Here is a 21183-nt window from a genome sequence, read left to right as displayed (position 1 = left end):
AGTCTGTTTGCCAGTATTTTTTTTTGTGCTTTTAAATGTGCATTTTTTAAAAAAAATTATTTATTTTATTTTACAATACCATTCAGTTCTACATATCAGCCACGGGTTCCCCTATTCTCCCCCCTCCCACACCCTCCCCTTACCCCAGCTCACCCCCCATTCCAACCTCCTCCAGGGCAAAGCCTCCCCCGAGGACTGCGATCAACCTGGTAGACTCAGTCCAGGCAGGTCCAGTCCCTTCCTCCCAGACTGAGCCAAGTGTCCCTGCATAAGCTCCAGGTTTCAAACAGCCAACTCATGCAATGAGCACAGGACTCGGTCCCACTGCCTAATTGCCTCCCAAACTGATCAAGCCAATCAACTGTCACACCCATTCAGAGGGCCTGATCCAGCTGGGGGCCCCTCAGCCTTTGGTTCATAGTTCATGTGTTTCCATTCATTTGGCTATTTTTTTTCAATAATTGAGTAAAACCAAATTTTATTATAAGCCACAGTCGTCCCAGGGACCTCCATGCTATATATATAGCCTCCATGTTTCTATGGGTTGTGGTCTGATTGTTCTTTATTTTATATCTACAATCCACTTATGAGTGAGTACATACCATGACTGTCTTTCTGGGATTGGGTTACCTCACTCAGTATGGTTTTTTCTAGTTCCATCCATTTGCCTGCAAATTTCATGCTTTCGTTGTTTTTCTCTGCTGAGTAGTACTCCATTGTGTATATGTACCACATTTTTTTCATCCATTCTTCCGTTGACAGGCATCTAGGTTGTTTCCAGGTTCTGTGTTTGCCAGTGTTTTATTGAGTATATTTGCATTAATGTTCATGAGGGAGATTGGTTTGTAGTTCTCTTTCTTTGTTGCATCTTTGTTTGGCTTGGGAATCAGGGTAATTGTAGCCTCATAGAAGGAATTTGGTAACATTCCTTCTGTTTCTATTGTGTGGAACAATTTGAAGAGTATTGATTGGTATTATCTCTTCTTTGAAGGTCTGGTAGAATTCTGTGTTGAAACCATCTGGTCCTGGCTTTTTTTAGGTTGGGAGACTTTTAATGACTGTTTCTATTTCCTTAGGGGTTATTGGTCTATTATAATAGTTTATCTGGTCTTGATTTTAACTTAGGTATGTGGTACCTACCCAGGAAATTATCCATTTCTTTTGATTTTTCAGTTTCATGGAGTAGGGGCTTTTGAAGTATGACCTGATGATTCTCTGGATTTCCTCAATGTTAGTTGTTATGTCTCCCTTTTCATTTCTGATTTTGCTAATTTGGATGCTCTCTCTCTGCCTTTTGGTTAGTTTGGATAAGGGCTTGTCCATCTTGTTGACTTTCTCAAAGAACCAACTCTTTGTTTCATTGATTCGTTGTATTGTTCTCTTTGTTTTTATTTTATTGATTTCCTCTCTCAATTTGATTATTTCCTGGCATCTATTCCTCCCGGGTGACTTTTCTGCTTCTTGTTCTAGAGCTTTCAGTTGTGCTGTTAAGTCACTAGTGTGAGATTTCTCCAACTTCTTTATGTGGGCATTTTCCTCTTAGCACTGCTTTCATAGCGTCCCATAAGTTTGGATATGTGGTATATTCATTTTCATTGATCTCTAGGAAGTCTTTAATTTCTTTCTTTATTTCTTCCTTGACCCACTGGTGATTCAGGTGAGTATTACTCAGTTTCCATGAGATTGTAGGCTTTCTGTAGTTTTTGTTGTTGTTGAAATCTAACTTTAAACCATGGTAGTCTGATAGAACATAGGAGGTTATTCCAATTTTTTTTTTGTATCTGTTGAGATTTTGTGGGCGCCATGGGCCCTGGCCCCCGGCCCCCGACTGGGAGTGGCTGCAGCCTTGCTTGCTTGACCTTGATCAGATGTCCTCCCTATTCGGATTCCCTACCGGTATCCACCCTTCTGAATGCTTAAGGGAATTTCCTTGTGTCCTCCCTATTCGGATTCCCTGCCGGTATCCACCCTTCTGAATGCTTAAGGGAAGTTCCTTGTTGTGTATCCTGCATTTTGGGCAGTTAACTACTTAGATGCAAGAATATAGAACATTGAGTCTGGAATGTGGACCATTGACAGCGAACTTCTGCCCTCCGGGGGTTCCTCCATTTGTGCTGTAAGCCTGTACGTATTTAAGGTTTCTTCCCTCTTTCAATAAACGGCATTCGACATCCAATCGTACGAATGACCCGCTGTCTTTTGTCTCTATTTTTTAATCCGCAGCCCTTCGCTCAGGCAAGGTGAACGGTTATCGGTAACGCGGGCGTTACCGCAACAAATGGAGGTTCCTACCGAGATTCTGAGAAAGAAGGACCAGCTGACGGACACTCTTGGAAGGCCGGCCGGCATTTTACAGGTGAGAGTGGATTGAAATGGGTGCAGGTAGCTCACAGTCAGTTAATTGGACTGTTGAAGCAGGAAGGCACCAAAGTTAAGTAAGGGCAAGACAGCTAAAGATTTTAAATGAAAAAGGAAATCTTCCCAATAAAGAAGAGGGAAGGAAAGGAAATTTCCCGTTAAAAATGGGAGAAAAATTTTAATCAAGAAAAAAGAATTTTCCCGGTAAAAAGGGGAAAAAATTTTTGAAACTAGGCCTAAAGATTTGGGCCTTGTAGAGGAAGGATGAAGGAAAGAGAGAAGCCTCTTCCCAGTGGTAATGGAGAATGTAAAGACTTTTTCCAGTTGTAGAGTTTTCAGGATAGCTGAAAACTCTTGAGCTCTTTCTTCCCGCCAGTGCAGAGCGGCAGCATCTGAATTACAAAGAATCGGCAGGTAGGCCTCATTGCTGCTGGCTGAACAGCAAGCGAGCCCAGAGCTTAAAGTTTTACTGTCTGTTTGCTTAATTTTGGTTCAAATGTTTTTTATTTTTCCCTCAGAGTGGGAATAATTCAATATTTAGGATCCCTTCGTGGGAAATGTTTTTCTGTTTTCCCTTATGGTGGGAATAACTCGTTATTAGGTAGTCCCTTCATGGGAGTAGGAAGTTTAAACGTGAATTTGTGTGTGCGGGGCGCGCCCAGCGGCTGTGGCGGACAGAGGCGTACAGGAGATAGCCCAAAGCAGCGGCGGACAGGTATACACCCGGTGGGAGGCAGAGCCGTGATGGAGTGCGGCCCAGACAGGTGCTGGCAATAGAGCCTGAGCACTGGCAGAGCCAGCGAGCTGGGGCTGGGAAGGGACTAGCACTAAAAGTTTAAACCGGGCCTAACTTCTGGTAAAAAATGGTCTCGGTCAGGACATTGAATGCTAAGTCAATGCTGTTTGAATAAAGGATGTTCTGTTCTTTTGATTGTCTTAATAAAAGTTTGGATGGATGAATGTTTGGATTTTCATGATAGATAAACTAAAGGAACAGGATTCATAATTTTGAACTATATATTAGATGTGCTCTTGTCTGTTGACCATTACTGAAAATTTGGCTCTGTGATTTAAGTTGCTTTCTAGAAATTCTTGGTTTAATTCTATAAAAATATAACACCTGAAATGGATTGGGTTATTAGCTTATTAAATAATGTTGCTAAGATAAACCCATAAATGATAATCTCTTACTGATAAAGAGGTTACAAAATTATTTTTACAGTAAATAAAATACAGGTAAATTGTTTGGTCCACATTGTTAATAATTGGCTATTTATGTTAATGTGTTACTTCAAATCTATAAGAAAGGATCCTCTTTTTAAGATTTTATAAAAATACTCAAGAGTATTACCTAAAGTTTACCTCTTCAAATCCTATAGAGATTGTATTTAATGCTTTTATAATTGGCATATGTAAAAGGACCATGGAAACAAAAGCTGGTGATAGAATTGCTCAATTATTATTGCTTTCATATTTTAAATTCAAAATGGTGCCGATATATAGAACTGGAGGCTTTGGAAATACAGGGAAAAAGGTGTTTTGACAAACAGTTATCAATGATAAACAGCCTAAATTAAAAATAAAATTATATGGGATTGAGATTGAAAGATTATTGGATTCTGGTGCTAGATATATCTATAATTTCACAAGAATCCTGAGATCCCAATTGGCCCCTTAAAAATTCTACCTCTCACCTACAAGGTATCGGCACAGCTCAGACGCCATTACAGAGCAAGCTACTTTTAAATTGGAAGGATGAGGAAGGTCATACAGGAACTTTTCAACCCTTTGTGCTACCTGACATTCCAGTGAACTTGTGGGGACGGGATGTGTTGGATGGCATGGAAGCGGTGCTTACTACACAGCCTGTACAACAGATGCTAAAGAGTCAGGGCTACTGCCCGGCAAAGGCTTAGGGAAAATGTTGCAAGGAGACCCGCTCCCTGTGGCAGACAAAAACTGTGTCACTAGGGGTCCTGGCGATACTAGAGGATTAGGATCTTTTCCATAGGGGTCACTGCACAGCAGCCTTCAATCATACAACCGATAAAAATCACTTGGAAGAGTGATGACCCTGTATGGGTAGAGCAGTGGCCCCTTGCTAAGGAAAAATTGGAGGCTGCGTATGCATTGGTTAAGGAGCAGTTAGATGCTGGACATATCATTCCTTCCACTTCACCTTGGAACTCACCTATATTTGTTATTAAAAAGAAATCAGGAAAATGGAGGCTGTTACAGGATCTTAGAGCTGTAAATAAAACCATGCTTCTCATGGGAGCAACACAGCCTGGCTTGCCTGCCCCTGTGGCAATTCCTAAGCATTGGCATTTAATTGTGGTTGACTTGAGGGATTGTTTCTTCACCATTCCTTTGCATCCCGAGGACAGTCCTCGCTTTGCTTTCAGTGTTCCTTCAGAAAATCTTAAGGAACCTTATCAGAGATATCAGTGGGTGGTATTGCCTCAAGGAATGGCCAATAGCCCTACTATATGTCAAATTTATGTGTCTTTGGCCCTAGCTCCAGTTCGAAAAGCTTTTCCAGATGTTTATATAATTCACTATATGGATGATATATTAATGGCTGCTAAAGATAAAAAACTTGTTTTTGATGCCTTTTCTTATTTACAAGAGGTTCTTAGCTTGGCTAATTTACAGATAGCCCCAGAAAAGGTACAGGTATCTTTTCCCTATCATTATTTAGGTCATAAATTGTTACGCACGGGCATACGCCCACAAAAGATTACTCTGCGTATGGATCAGCTACGCACACTTAATGATTTCCAAACCTTTCTGGGAGATATTCAATGGCTTCGGCCCACTTTAAAAATTCCAACAGGTCAGCTTCGCCCCTTGTATGATGTCTTAAAGGGCGACCCTGACCCTTCATCTCCCTGTAAATTAACAACTGAAGGACGTGCAGCCCTACCACGTATGCAAGAGACCCTGAACAGGCTCACGTACAATATATAGATCTTAATTCTCCTTATTGTATTTGTGTAAAGAATCATTGTCTTCATGCTTTTGCTTACATGGGAGTGCCAAAATGCATAAAAACTGATAATGGTCCCGCCTACAGTAGTACGGGATTTTCAAAATTCTGCCAAGATTTTTCTATTGTTAATAAGACTGGTATTCCTTATAATCCTCAAGGGCAGGCTATAGTAGAACGCTGCCATCGTACCTTAAAAACTTATATTGCTAAAGTAAAAAAGGGGGAGTTAGGGGCTCATCTTTCCTCTCCACATTCTATTCTTTCCCTTGTTTTATATATTTTAAATTTTTTATCGGTGGATTCTGCTGGAGTATCTGCTGCAGATAAGCACTGGAGGGCTCCTGTTGCAAATCATCCTCTGGTGCAATGGAAAGATCTTTCTACTGGCACTTGGAGGGGACCCGATCCGGTGTTGGTGTGGGCCCGGGGATCTGTTTGTGTCTTTCCGCAGGACAATGAAATTCCTCTGTGGGTTCCTGAACGCTGTGTGCGTCCTGTGGCTGCTGCTGAATCCCAACATGGCAGAGACCTATTGGGCCTTCGTAAAAAACTCTCCCCTTCTGATGCCAATGGGGATTGAGAGCCCAATACGGCCAGCCTTGGCAAACATTATTCTAAGCCTAGGAACTGTAGCCATGTGGTTGGATTCCTCAGAAGGTAATGTATGGTAACTTTTTTCAAAAAACATTGAGAATGTACCACACCTTGGAGATTAAGGATAACTCTGAAGGTCAATGAACTTCAGTTGTAAACAGTAGCATACCAGCTAAGCCTTTTTCGCATTTTGCGACCCCCCTCAAGCTGGTGTAGTACCTACTTTTCAGGAATGGCTCTGTGCAACATTTATTTGCCTCCTGAAATTCATCTAGCCTTTTTGAAGATACCTCAAAATTTGTGAGCCTGAATGTGGCCATTATTGAGGCCATTAGTTCTGCTCCTTGTTTGCTGTTTTTGTTTTCTGTTTTCTTTGTTTCTCAGTTGTTCTCTTGCAGACCTGCCAGCCTAAGTAGTGCTGGGATCAAGAAAAATGGGCCTTGGTGGTTCGTGTTCCTGGAGCCGTGTCCATGCCAGTGGACCGTGGCAGCTAGACACAGATGATGCTCACACGCTCCAGAAGAGACTCTGACATCGCTGTTGCCGTTGTTGCTGTTATAGCAGTGGTGGCCACTGCTGCTATTGTTTCTGGGATTGCTATTTCATAATTGGTTACTACAGCTAGCACAATGGAGACCCTGGCAGCAAAAGTAGCTACCACAGTTAGTTAATCTTTCTTCTTATTGGGCATGACAAATTTAATTCCACTTTTATACATTATAATTGGCTTTGTAAGTTGTAAAATTATTAAAACTCAAGTTCCATTTGCTTATGGGATACCACCTTACAAGGACTCCAATTTGCAGTAAGGCTCGTTTAAGAAGGGAATGGTTCAATTGCCTTTAGCCTCCTGGCTATGGGTGGGTTCGGACTTCTGTTGGTCTTTTCTGTGTCGCACAGATTGCAAGCCCAGTGCCACTTTGAAATCTTTGGCAGCAGTCACTCTACAGCTCACATGGTTGAGTCTGTATGATAATGAGTATTCAGAGACGGGTAATGCTTGGGGGGCTGCCACCAACCTAAGACAGAGCACTTGTGTGGCCTGGGCAAGTGTCTCTATGACGGGTAAGGTGGTCTGCTGGTCCCACGCAACCTAAGTCAGAAGCTCATTTAATAATAAGGGGGGAACTGTGGGCGCCATGGGCCCTGGCCCCCGGCCCCCGACTGGGAGTGGCTGCAGCCTTGCTTGCTTGACCTTGATCAGATGTCCTCCCTATTCAGATTCCCTGCCGGTATCCACCCTCCTGAATGCTTAAGGGAATTCCTTGTGTCCTCCCTATTCGATTCCCTGCCGGTATCCACCCTTCTGAATGCTTAAGGGAAGTTCTTTGTTGTGTATCCTGCATTTTGGGCAGTTAACTACTTAGATGCAAGAATATAGAACATTGAGTCTGGAATGTGGACCATTGACAGCGAACTTCTGCCCTCCGGGGGTTCCTCCATTTGTGCTGTAAGCCTGTACGTATTTAAGGTTTCTTCCCTCTTTCAATAAACGGCATTCGACATCCAATCGTACGAATGACCCGCTGTCTTTTGTCTCTATTTTTTAATCCGCAGCCCTTCGCTCAGGCAAGGTGAACGGTTATCGGTAACGCGGGCGTTACCGCAACAAGATTTGATTGTGGCCACGTATGTGGTTGATTTTAGAGAAGGTTCCATGGGGTACTGAGAAGAAGGTATATTCTTTTTTATTAGGATGGAATGTTTTGTAAATATCAATTAAGTCCATTTGATTCATAACATCAGTTAAGTCCCTTATTTCTCTGTTAAGTTTCAATTTGGCAGATCTGTCCAGCAGTGAGAATGGGGTGTTGAAGTCTCCCACTATTAATATGTGGGCTTTTATATGTGATTTAAGCTTTAGTAATATTTCTTTTACATATGTGTGTGCCCTTGTGTTTGGGGCATAAATGTTCAGAATTGAAACTTCATCTTGGTGGCTCTTTCCTGTTGTGAGTATGTAATGTCCTTCTTGATCTGTTTTGATTGACTTTAGTTTGAAGACTATTTTGCTTGATATTAGGATGGCTACACCAGTTTGCTTCTTAAGACCATTTGATTCGAAAGACTTTCCCCAGCCTTTTATTCTTAGGTAGAGTCTATCTTTGAATTTGAGGTGTGTTTCTTGTATGCAGAAGAAAGATGGGTCCTGCTTTCGTATCCTGTCTGTTAGCCTGTGTCTTTTTATTGGTGAATTAAGTCCATTGATATTAAGGGATATTAATGACCAGTGATTGTTAGTTCCTGTTATCTTTTGGTGGTAGTGTGTGTGTACTTCTCTTCTTTGGGGTTTACTGCTGTGGGGTCATCTATTGCCTGTGTTTTTGTGGGTGTATCTGACTTTCTTAGGTTGGAATTTTTCTTCTAGTGCTTTCTGTAGGGCTGGTTTGTGGATAAGTATTGTTTAAATCTGTTTTTGTCTTGGAATGTCTTGCTCACTCCCTCTATGATGATTGAAAGTTTTGCTGGGTATATTAGTCTAGGCTGGCATCCATGGTGTCTTAGTGTCTGCATTACATCTGTCCAGTTCCTTCTGGCTTTCAAAGTCTCCATTGAGAAATTGGGTGTTATTCTGATGGTTTTGCCTTTATAAGTCACCCAGCCTTTTTCCTTTGCTGCTCTTAATATTCTTTCTTTATTCTGTAGGTTTATTTGTTTAATTATTATGCAGCAAGGGGACTTTTTTTTGGGGTCTAGTCTGTATGGTGTTCTATATGCTTCTTGTATTATCATAAGTATTTCCTTCTTTAAGTTGGGAAAATTTTCTTCTATGATCTTGTTGAATATATTTTCTGTGTTTTTGAGTTGGTATTCTTCTCCTTCTTCTATCCCTATTATTCTTAGATTTGGTCTTTTCATGGTGTCCCAGATTTCTTGGACATTTTGTGCTATGACTTTTTTGGCTTTGGTATTTTCTTTGACTGACGAATCCATTTCCTCTATTGTATCCTCTACAGCAGAGATCCTCTCTTCCATCTCTTGTATTCTGTTGGTTATGCTTGCATCTGTGTTTTCTGTTCATTTACTCAGGTTTTCTATTTCTAGCATTCCCTCTGTGTCTTCTTCATTGTTTGTATTTCCCTTTTCAGGTCTTGAACTGTTTCCCTCACCTGTTTAATTGCTTTTTCATGGTTTTCTTTAAGGGATTTATTGCTTTCTTCCAATTTTTTATTTGTTTTTCCCTCTCTTTATAGATTTCTTCCAATTTTTTGTTTGACCTTTTCTCAATTTCTTTATTGATATCCTCCACTTTTTTGTTCATCTTTTCCTCAATTTTATTTTTCATTTTTTCTTGAAAGGCCTCTAGCATCTTCATGATGCTATTCTTAAAGTCACTTTTCTTTTTTGCTTCTTCTACCTTGTGATGTTCATGTCTTGCTGTTGGAGACGGGCTAGGTTCTGGTGATGCAGTATTGCTCTTTATGTTGTTGTATGTACTTCTGCCTTGACATCTGCCCATCTCCTCTTCTAATAGGTATAAGAGGTGCCTGTGTTTGAGCTATTTGCTGTTGGTCCACTCTGTGCTTGTTGTGTCTGTGTCTCAGGGGGCCCTTCTGGGTCTAATCTTAGCTCTTGGTCTAATTGGAGCAGGCAGCTTCTGTGTCTCAGGGAGCTTTTCCTGGGCCAACCCGAGCTAGTTGATTCTGTGACTTACGGATTTGTTCTTATCAGGGCTCTTGTTTCAGTCAGAGCTGACAGAGTCTGTGTTTCAGGAAGCCTCTCTTGGTCCAATAAGAGGTGGCAGATTCTACTTCTCAGAAAGCCACTCTTGGTCTAAGGAGGGTTGGCAGATTCCCTGTTTGCTGAGGTTACTCTTGGTCCAAAGACAGCTCTTTGTCCAACAAGAGCTCTCTCTCTGGTCCGCCTGAGAGCTGGGGGTTTGTTTCCAAGCCTCAGGAAGTGGCGGGTGTCTGGGGCGGATGGTTATGGGGGCAGGGTGTGTAGATTGCAGGGTCCGCTGGGGGGTCTTGGAGAAGGGGAACCTTTCTGCAGGAGCTCTGCCAGTTGGCTGGCCACTGGGGTGGATTTGGGTGGGTGTTCTCGGGAAATAGCTGGGGCCCAGGGATGGGTCCTAGGGGCAGGCCTCCCTGGGTGTGAACAGAATCACTCACCTCTGGCTCCTACACTATATTTCTATTTCCTACTTTCCTTATTTTTCATAGGTAAATTAAGAGAGAGACAGAAGGAGAGAAATCTTGATACAGAAGATTCTATGCTGCAGCCTTATATTCGGACTCCTTCCAGTCCCTTTTTTCTTTTTCTTCTGAAGATAAAACCCCCGCCTCATTTAATTTTTTTTTCACTACAAAACTGGATCAGACCAACTGCTTACTGGCAGCCCCTAAACTTCTACTTTCCCCAAGTGCTCTGGAGTAGAAGCAGCAGGGAATATTAGACAGAAGTATAGAGGGGACAGAAAATATTTTTATATTTTTTTCTTTATGTCTTAGTTTCTGTTCACTGGTGCCATCTGTGGGGGTCATCACACCCCACATTTCCCCAGAGTACTCTTGAGTAGAAGCAGCAGGAAATATTAGATAGAAGGATAGAGGGGAGAGAAAAAGATAGAAAATACAGGATAGACTTGAGAGGGCCTGGATCCTAATCCATCACGCCCTGACTGTCTATGTCAAAGTATTACGAAGGGATGGAGCAAAAGACCGACCTCCAGCATGGCCAGGGGCAGACCATCTCCGACGCCTGGTACTCAGTTCCGAGATCCAATCATCCTCTTTATGCAGACCTGCTGGGTAAAGCCCTAGGAAATCTGCATGGGCTCCAACAATGGAGAACTAAGCATCAAACTGTAGGGGCAGACAAAACTGCACTCAGATCACAAAATAGTGCATACCATCTTACATATGCATCCCCTCTTAATGTTATTTTATTCAGTAGCTATTGCTCAACCACTAACCAACTTGAAATTTAGTAGGTTAATTGAAATATTTATTTAATTCTTGCTTGGTGGCCCTGGCGAGGCTGATCTCTCTTGGAGATTCCCATGGTCCTAGGTGAACTTACTCATTCTCATGGAGTCATACATCAGTAACAGACAACCCAGCTTCCTATGGCAACTTCAGAGTTCCAGGATGGATGGAGGCAGTAAGCCAAGCCCAGCATGGAGCGCACACCCATTTGCCTTTGTGTGTTTTAGTGGCCAAAGAACTCTTAAAGGCAGCTCAGAAGAGGTGACGTAGATTTGACCAGCTTCTTTGTAGGGAACTGCAAAGGCATAGTCCAAGTGGGTATTCATACAGGGAAGGTGAGAAGTGTGTCCAGTTTTTCAATGTGCAACTGTTATGGAGATACCTTGAAAAATCTGAAGCAGGACATGATAAAATTAAAACTGACTTAGAGAAGTGTGCTCTTACAGAGTGTGAAAACGAAGGGAAGGAGAAATTAGGACACTAATTCAGAATCTGTTTGAGCAGCACTAAGGGCTTGATCAAAAGATCATGCTAGTGATGTACAGGACAGGAGAGAAGTTGGACCAAAAGGAGGTGACATTTTGGTCAATATTGATAACTGAAAATAGGGGAAACAGAGGAGTGAGGTACAAGTTTAATATTCTATTTCATAAAGTCAGCAGTCATGAAGTTATTTGAAGAGGAAGAAGATGAGCAGCAGGTTGAGTTGGAATATGATGATTTAAATTTGGATTTTATTCGCCAAAATCTCAGTTGCACAGTTTAGTTGGATGTATATTAACATGTTTAAGATAGAGGAATACATTTTAGAAGATCTTTTTAGCAGATAACAAAATAGACTAAAAAAACAACCACTTCCACTCCCCACCCCCACCCCAACAACCCAGGACAATGAATATCACTAAAGAAGAGGAATTTGGAGGAGAAAGAGAGATGCAGAAGGAACTGAATGCTAAGTTCCATTTTAAGAGAGGTGGGTGTAGAAGGAAACAGGTAGGAAAGACAGGAAACAGCAGCAAACAGGACCAGGCAAAACCAGAGGGAGCCACTGTCTCCCACCAGTTAAGGAGGAAGAGAAGTGGGCAGGGTCATGTGAGAAGTCCCACAGGAAGATAACTGATTAGTGGTCATGAGGAGCCATTGACATCTAGTTCAGGAATGTTTGGTAAATGAGCAGAAGGGAAAGCCGGAATCTAGTGACTCCAGGAACAAGTGGGAGATGAGGAAGAGAAGAAAGAAAATTCCATTTCTCGAGGAAAGGTGAGTTAGATTTAAGTTAGGAACTCCATGATAATGTGGGGACACTGAGAAGTCAGAGCTAGCTTGGGGGAGGGAAATGCAGGAAAAAGAGGATGAAAACCATGTCCTTTTGATCAATGTTGGGCTTCTATAACTTCCCTGCTCAGGTAACCTGGAACTGCTCTGAATTAGTTCATTTCTCCCTCACTATTCCTGGGGTTCACACCTACTTAATAGAACTTATCACTTAAGATGTAGTCTTCAGTGTGTCCTCCATGAAATTTTGAAGAGTGCCCAGGGTTACGGTTCTGTCCTGTCCTTCCATTTCTTCCTGAAGATATCTGTGGTCATAAATCACTAGGAGCAGGGAAATGCTGGCTTTGAGGGATTGGAAATGTATCTCTCTTTGTGGTAAGGTCTTATATAGCCCAGGCTAGCCATGAACTAACTAACTAACTAACCAACCAACTAAGTTAACCAACAGCCAACTAAACTAAAATAACTAGCTAGCTAAACCAACGAACTAGCTATACTAACTTGTATAGTTAAGGTACCTGAACCTTCCATTTTCCCTCATTCTAATTCCCAAGTATTAGAACCACAGCTTCCACACTCTGTGGTGATGGAGAATCTTTCCCAGGCAGGCTCTAACGACTCAGGTAATTGGACACATATAGGTTTTGTTTCTACAAAGAATGTAAGAAAGTAAAAGTAAAGAGTCAAATGTTAGCACTACCAGAAAAATGAATTGTTTTTTATTCTGTTTTACAGCTATGTTTAAAAAACATTCTGAGCTTCTTGATGAAAAAGCAATTACAAAAGAACTGAATTACGCTGAGTTGGGGTGTACAAAACAGCATCCACTCTTGAAAGGTAAAACTTAATGTGCCTAAAACCAGCATTTCCAACAAGATTCTCAGGTAGCTCCATCAGCAATGGGCACTATATGGACAGGACTTCCTACCACACAGTACCAGCTGCCTGTGGAGTTCTTTTTAGAGGTCTCTCATCAGGCATGATTGGGATGTGTGCACCCTAGTGTCAATAAAGCAGAGTTTCAGGGAGGGAGAGGCAATACTGGACTGAGTAGAATTTTATTAGAAACAGAAAAGACTTCCAAAAAGAATAAAGCAAATCTGATGCCAAGAATGTGAGCATCTCCAGGGAGTCATGCTCAATGGTGTGTGTTTAAGATTTCATTTTTAATTAATACAAGTATATATGCACGTGCTTGTGTGTGGGTTGGTGTACATGAGTGCATTGCCTGCAGAGGCAGAAGAGGGGGTCAGATCCCTGGAGCTGGAGTTAGATGTGGTTGTGAGTCACAGGTTGTGGGTGCTGGGAACTGAACTCCAGTCCTCTGTGAGAGCAGTACACACTCTTAACCACTGAGCCATTTCTGTAGTCCCTCAAGTGTTTTCGTGTGTGTTTGTGTGTGTGTGTGTGTGTGTGTGTGTGTGTATGTGTGTGTGTGAGGATCTTGTTGCATTCTCAGTTACAGTATCTACAAAGTGTAATTTACTCAAGATTTGAATAGAGAATTTGTTTTTCTCATAAACTAAGCTGGAGTGCAGACTGGTGAATGTGTATTACTTAGATTTAGGAAAGAGAGAGAAGAGTACTTAAGGCTATCCATCAATTTGGCCCTGAGTAAGCAAAGATTCTTGACTGTCTTTGACATCTGTAACTGAGATGTCTTTGGAATACACCTTCCTGCTCTAAATAGGCAGTTTGTTTATTGTCTTTGCCAAGAGACACAGTTGGAAAACACATGTTTCCCTAGACCATTTGAGCTTGTCTGGGGTTCCTGCCTTTCTCAGCTTGTCTGGGATTCCTGTATTTCTCAGCAGATCTCTCTCTCTTCACTCATTGTATTTTTTGCTGTGAAGAAGCCTGCAGTCTTATTCAGGGAGTATTTCCCTATGCCTACATTTTGAATGTTGTCTTTACTTTTTTTCTTCTAACAATTTTAGGGTTGCAGGCCTCACATTAAGGTGTTTAATCCTTTTAGAGTCTATTTTGAAGTCAATTTTTACACAGAACAGCTATGGATCTAGCTTCATTCTTCTGCACATCGGTACCTAGTTTTCTCAGCACAGTTTGTTGAAGAGCCTGTCTTCCTCTGATATGTATTTCTAGTGAAAAGTCCTGTGGCTGTAGTGTGTGTGTTCATGTCTGTGGTTCTCTTTTGTGTTCATTGATCAATGTGTGTACTTTTGTTGTGGTACCATGCTCTACAGTGTAGCCTGAAGTCAGGTCTGGTGATACCTCCAACATCATTCTTTTTCCTTCAGGGTTGCTTTGGCTATCCAGGTCTTTTTTTCTTGTGTGTGTGTGTGTGTGTGTGTGTGTGTGTGTGTGTGTGTGTGTGCTTTCTATATGATTTTTGAGATTGTTTTGTCTATTTATCTTATGAAGAATCTTGGAATTTCTATGAGCATTGCATTCATCTGTAGACATTTAGGATCTTTACATGAGACTTTATTTTCTGTTTCATTTCAAACTGACACCCACCACCCCCAGCAATTCTTGAGGGTTCACTGATATCTCTGTTGCCTCAGGAAGCAATTAACACCCTGGAATACTTAAAATATATTTTTCAAGATATGAAATTTCCATTCAGCTCTTTACATCTTTCTTTGTTGATGATTTACATATTTTAAAAACTTGTTTCCAGAATGCTTTTATTTTCTTCTTGAAACATCTATCATGGGTATTTTCAAGTTTTTAGATAAACCTATACTTTTGTTATCTTGCTTGTTGTAATATATTGACTACCACTTTTATCATCACAAATTAAAAATATCTGTCTGCTAACTCTGAAATTTTGATGCATTGGTTAATGGCATCTATTGCTTTCATGTATCAATATGTATATATTTATGCAATATGAGAACTTTCTGGTTCTTGGTATGATGAGTTCTATTCTCATCATACAGTCTCATCAACACAGTCTGTATGGCATAATGTCCTCAGGGTCCGAGTTTCCTTACACTCTGTTTTCCTGACAGCACCGCAGTAGGACAAAGGGGCCTTGATGTTGATGTTGATGTTGATAGAGGTAGACCGGGGTTGATTGGCATCTGATTGGGAGGGGTTCATGTCCTATCTGGAGAAGTGGAGAGTCCCAGCTTCCATGTGGTCTACACATCAAGCAGATTTTAAAGTGACTTTATGACATTGCACTTCCATTTCCTTCTTCCTCCAAAGACAAAGTCTGGAGCTGTTGCCCAAAGGATTGGAAGCCATTTAGTTCCCACTGCTACTTCACTGTGAGTGACTTAGCATCTTGGAGAGAGAGTGAGGAGAAGTGCTCCAGCATGGGTGCTCATCTGATGGTGATCCACAGCCAGGAAGAGCAGGTGCATCCTGGGAGAGAGTGGGGCCTGGGCCTGGCCTTCTGTCTGCCTCTTTTTACTAGGAGGGAGTTTTGTTGACATGGGTGTTGTTGATGTGGCAGAAGGCTTTCCATCAGGAAGCTGGAAAGGTTGCTTCAGCCTTGGCATTCTACACCTTGCCCCTGCTTCAGTGAAGCCGAACAACCCACAAGGAACCATGGCAACAGAAATGCAATGCTGAGGGTGGAGGGAAGGAAGAAATGTTTCTGTTTGAAAGAGCAGTGTGTGATTTCAGCACTCTAATGCTTCCTGTAGTACCCACTGCCTAACAGAGGAGGGCACAGAGCTGACTAGGGAAAGGGGATCAAATCAGGAGAGTCATAGCCAACCATCAGAAATGAATATCTGAGGTTGTGAATGGAGAAGGCTTACATCTGCTAAATTCTCTCATGCACAACTTTTAGGAATGGTGTTGGGAAAGAAAAGAGGGGAGTGAGTCTGAGATGAGAATTCATTATGATCATGGACAGAGATTGTTTCCAATGTCATGGAAATCAGGCCTCTGAGTGATGACTTTGTGTCCTGGTCAGCCAGAGAAGATGGCACTCCTGGGGTGGGGTGGCTCTTCTATTCCTTGATCCTTTCTTTGTCTTCTCATCTCATTGTGACCAGAAATAAGTCAGTCAAAATATCACAGTGTACCTCTAAAATGTATAATTAATATGCATTAATCTAAAATTTGAAAACTATTTAAGGGCCTATAGAGATGAACTGAGATTTGGTTATTATGTATTTCCATAGGTGCATCATATTGGTCCTATAATTTTGTATAGTTAAAATAGTTTTCAAAAGATCTTATAAAAATTCTATAACAGAAAAAGAATCACTCCATCCAGGCTGAATGCTGTATCTTTATTTCCTCTTAGGATTTCATCACCAAGATCCTGGATCCTAATGCTGCTTATTATATTGGCCTTTCGGATCCAGGTCACCGACAGTGGCGATGGGTTGATCAGACACCATACAATGAAAGTGCCACGTGAGTCCAGAGTTACCTTGAGGAATCCTGGGTCCTGTAGCATGAGAAGACTTTAGGGTGTTCCAGCTGTTGGTTATGAAACTAAAACAGCTCACTCCTGGTGTGAGTGCTGGGGATGGAGTTACTTTATCCCCATTTCCTCATCAAGGAGTCCTGTGAGACACTTGTCACTGATACTCCAGGAGAGATGAGGAAATTGAGTTTGAAGAGGGTAGCATGATAAGTACCCAGGGCACCCAACCAAGGTGCTACATCATGGTGGGTTTCATTATGCTTTCAGTCTCTCTCTATATTTAACAATAGGATTTAATTTATTTTTATTTGTGTGTACATCTGTGTCTCTCTGTGAGTGTGTGCCATGTGTATATTGGTGCCCATGGTGCCCAGGAGAGAGTGTTGGATTCCCTGGGTCTAGGGTCACTTGTGGTATGAATATTCCAATATGTGGGCTTGGAACAGATCTCTCACATTTTTTGGAAAAGCACAAGCACATTTAATTTCTGAGCTATCTCTCCATCTTTCATTAACATATTTATAATAAAAATTAATGTCAAGACCATCACTGATTATTTCTCATAATCAAAAGCCCACATTCTGATATTGTTATGTGTTGTATTTATATAATTATTTAAAAACTCTAATATCTTAGTATGTTCCCATATTCTATCCTGTTTTCTGTTGTGAGATATAGGTAGTAATGTTATTCTCATTCTCAATCTTCAGAGAAGAAAAGTAGGAATTGAAGATTTCTTGTCCCAGATGATAGAAATACATAGATTATCTAGATATTTTAAATAATTTTTCAGTTTCTAAAATAAGAGTTGTAAAATGGACAAAAAACTTTATTAAAACACGAGAATAAGGAGAGACCTTTCAAGCAATAAATAAGCACATGGAATGACAGTCCCAGATACCAAGATCTAGGGATGAAGTATCCTCTCTGATGTGTTCTGGGAGAACAGTTAGGTAACAAGTTAAGAGAATATTGAGTGCAGTGGACCCTGTTTTCCAGGGACATGTCAGACATGGGTGGTGGAGAACGGTTGATTTGTACACACCTGAATCTGCTTCCACAAATTACCACTGCATCCTGAGGCTTGCTTACTCTTGTTTTCTCTTTCCCAGAATCACTGTGGGAAATGCCATGATGCTCTTTCCTCCCTTCCAGGTTCTGGCACCCAGGTGAGCCCAACAATAACAGAGAAAAATGTGTTAAAATAAATCATCGAGATTCTGGTTGGGGCTGGAATGACGTCCCTTGCAGTGCTGAACAGAAGTCAGTTTGCCAGATGAAGAAAATATGCTTATGAATCAAGCATTCTCCATAGACATGGGCTTGCATTTTTATCCAGCATTACATAGACACCTGGAAAGCTCTTCTTGTGGAAGAGATGTCCATAGAAATTTAGGTAGGCAGCCAACAGTTATCCATATGATAATACTGGTCCTCATATATACTTATTTATTCATCCTTTACTCTTTATATAATGAGAATTCCCCATATACCAGAGACTCTACGGGATCCTTTGTGCATATGTGGAAGCACTCCAGCCTCTATGTCCATTCTTAGATTCCTAAAGTCTCATTTGATGATAGAATTTTATGGTGTGGACCATCTACCAATTTCTCTATGTTCTTCTGTCTTTGAATTTATTGATGTATAATTGACAAATAAATCATGTATATTTACATTACATTGTCTTGATTTGATATGTAAATGCATTGGGCAATGGATAACACAATCAGGTTAACAACACCCTCTATTACCTAACCTAGTTGTCTGTTTGTGTGTGTGTGTGTGTGGTGTTAGAACATTTAAGATCTTCTTAAGCAAATTCAGACAGACAGGGTGACATTGTTACCTATTGTCACTTTGATCCTCAGTGCTTACTCACATTTTCTCTGGCAGTTTGTGTCTGTCCATCAGCATTTTCTCGTGTCCCCCAATACCTGCACTATTAGGAACCTTTCAGGATCTTGGTCCCCATGGCTAGTGTGTCAGGTGCTGTGGGTGCCATGAGGCTGATGTGGACCTCTAATGGTGGCTGATCCTGGGCTGGGTTATCTTCATCAACAGCAGTTTAAGAAGATGATAGCCAACTTTCTACTGGCACCCCCATGATTTTTGGTGTCTCAGTTTGGTGCATGCCACATTATGGGCAGCCTCTGCTCTGTGGATGAACATTAAGGAGACCCACATGTCCCATGGGGCCTGTATGCTGCTTAACACTTTAGAAGCCTTTTCAACTTCTTGTCACAAATATTTTGAAACAGAAGTTGACTTTGGTAATATCAATACTCATATAACTACCATCTATAGTAATGATTGTTGACTATTTGATAATTTGATATATATGTGTGTATATGCATACATATGCACATGTTATTTGATAGGGCATTTGAGAGTTAGTTTGATACATAAGACTAAAGTCAATATTTCAGTATATATCATCTGAAATTGTCATTGCACAAAAAACTATACCATTATCACTCTTAGAAAATACTTAACATCTCTTTTCTGATATGGTACGTGACATTGCCTGTATTTCCTCAGCCATTCTCAAAATGTTTCTTATGGCTGTTCTGGTTATCCATAGCTGCAAACCTTTCATTTACCAATTAAATTGTTCTACAAGCTCAAGCCTTGCCTTGACAAGACTTCCCTCATTTCAGACTCAAGCTTCAAGTTCAGGAGTTCCCAAGGATGCCATTACTTCAAGTCATCTGTCTGCCGTGTCCCAGGATCCCATGATAACTGCGGATTTATAAGTTGCAGTATGACACACTGAAGTAATTATTCTGCTCTATTAGGATTATAGATTTGTTATGTAGAAAGATACAGAGCAGAAATGGGAGGGACATACCAGGTGAGGTCAGGGAGGGTCCTAAATAGTTAACTTCCATTGACCCCACATGTGCATCATTTTCCAGAATGTTAATGATTGGCATTATACAGAATAAGACAATCAGGGGGCACTTATCTGAGCTCTGATGTTCAGAGATTAACCAGGGTTCATTATATAGGTGTGAGTGTTTGTTTGATAAGAGAGTGAACTCTGTCTTCTACATCACTTCCCTGCCAGGGTGAGCATCTCATGGCTCAAAGGCTCCACACTTTAATAACATGGTCAGTGTTTCTGAAATGGTGAGTTCCCAACAAAAATTGTCTTGTTAGCATGAACTATGAGAAAACTGAGCAGCATAAAGCGTCATGGCCTACCATGATAAAACAGACTTCCCAATAGCTTTAGGGATCCCAAAGAATTAGAGAGGTAACTGCCTATGAACTGGGTAAAAGTCCAGAGAAACTAAATGACAGACACCCAACATTCAACCCATATGACACTAATTTAGTTCAATACCAGAGATAAATAAAGCACACTTTTGAGTATTTTATTTATTAATTTTATGTGTATAAGAGCTCTATCTACATGTGTGGCTTTCTGCCTGTAGAGACTACCATGTGGTCACTGAGAATTGAACTCAGGACATTTGGAAGAACAGCCAGTGCTCTTAATCGCTGAGCCATCTCCTGGCAAGTTCTTGGTATTTTCTGCCTGTGTTGCAATGGTATCTTCTTTTCTACCAATGGGACTAATGCTCCATTTTAAAACTCAATAACATATATCTCCTGAGTAAATAGTAAAGGGTGTAGATGCTACGCTGGTTCCCAAGTACTTTCATACTCCTCTGTCAAAGGACTGCTTTAAAGCCTTTGACCCACTTCCTTTATATAGAGTATGATGTCAACCCTAATTGACTGATTTGTCCAGGTCACTTTCACTGGCCCATAGGATGAGAATAAATCTGATTATCTAAATACAGGAGGATACTACATATTCAACTTAAAAGAAGCTGTGATTCTCTATGATTCTGGCCCCAAATCGACATATGTATGAAGAAGTTCACCAGCATTTCAGTGACCCATAGCCAAATCATTAGGACATACACAAATGAAAAATATTTGTTGTTGTAAGCCACTTGAATATTGTGCATGATTTATTCCAGTGTATGTGATATATGATAGCTTTAGAAATATATTTTGCTGAGAAGGTAGAACCCCTGAACATCTGTGACTTGAGTGAAGTGGTGTGTAGGTATATTTATCACCATGGAAATAGTCAATTGGTTTAATAATTACACAGGAGTTCAGATTCTGTCATATCTGGTTTCTTTTCTTGCAGCACCTCAGTTACTTAGTAACTTACTGAATAAAGAATGGTGTAGGGAGGGCAAGGCAGGTATCTGTGGAAGGGTCAGGTGTGGTGCAGCAATGGTCTGGTCCAGGGTCTGGGTGACAATACTGAGGGTTAGACTGACAGCAGAACTAGAGCCCAAGCATTGAGGGGATGTCAGCATGCTGGTGAGAAAGTGTCTGGATTCAAGAGAGTCTACAAGCAGCAGTCTGGTGTGAGATGTCAGAGCCTGAGAGGTGAGGAGGGCAGCTATGCTATGGCATGGTCACTTGTGGGGAGTCTGTGCTCCAGCATGGTGAGGAGATTGTCAACTCATTAGGTCACTTCCTGTGGGGAGTCAGAACTGCAAATAGGAGAGGAGAGGGTCCTGATGGAGGAACTGGGTATTCAGAAGGGTAAGGAGCACACCTGTGCAGAGTGAGGAGGGCATCTGTGAAGAGTTGGAAGACACCTATGCAGAGTGAAGAGTGATGTGGTATAATCGTTTTGTACACTGTGA

General features: G+C 41.3%; 1 protein-coding gene across 1 annotated transcript; it reads left to right on the top strand.

The window, feature by feature from the left end:
* Positions 1–12869: 12869 nt before the first annotated feature.
* Positions 12870–18182, top strand: LOC114683494 (C-type lectin domain family 4 member A-like). Its single transcript, XM_028857823.2, has 4 exons — positions 12870–12984; positions 15322–15473; positions 16376–16488; positions 17657–18182. Exons 1-4 carry the CDS (start codon positions 12885–12887, stop codon positions 17796–17798), a joined length of 507 nt encoding a protein of 168 aa, XP_028713656.2. The 5' UTR covers positions 12870–12884; the 3' UTR covers positions 17799–18182.
* The last annotated feature ends 3001 nt before the right edge of the window (positions 18183–21183 follow it).

Source organism: Peromyscus leucopus, chromosome 3 (assembly GCF_004664715.2).
Source record: "Peromyscus leucopus breed LL Stock chromosome 3, UCI_PerLeu_2.1, whole genome shotgun sequence".
Classification (NCBI taxonomy): Eukaryota; Metazoa; Chordata; class Mammalia; order Rodentia; family Cricetidae; genus Peromyscus; species Peromyscus leucopus.
Note: the sequence above shows the minus strand (reverse complement) of the source record. Positions and strands in the feature narration are given on the sequence as shown.

Excerpts from the sequence above, each read along its gene's own strand:
- LOC114683494 (XM_028857823.2), top strand. The coding sequence starts at position 12,885 with ATGTTTAAAAAACATTCTGAGCTTCTTGATGAAAAAGCAATTACAAAA. Across the intron at positions 12,985-15,321 it reads ACAGCATCCACTCTTGAAAG|ACAAAGTCTGGAGCTGTTGC; the intron begins GTAAAACTTAAT and ends CTTCCTCCAAAG. Across the intron at positions 15,474-16,375 it reads TCCACAGCCAGGAAGAGCAG|GATTTCATCACCAAGATCCT; the intron begins GTGCATCCTGGG and ends ATTTCCTCTTAG.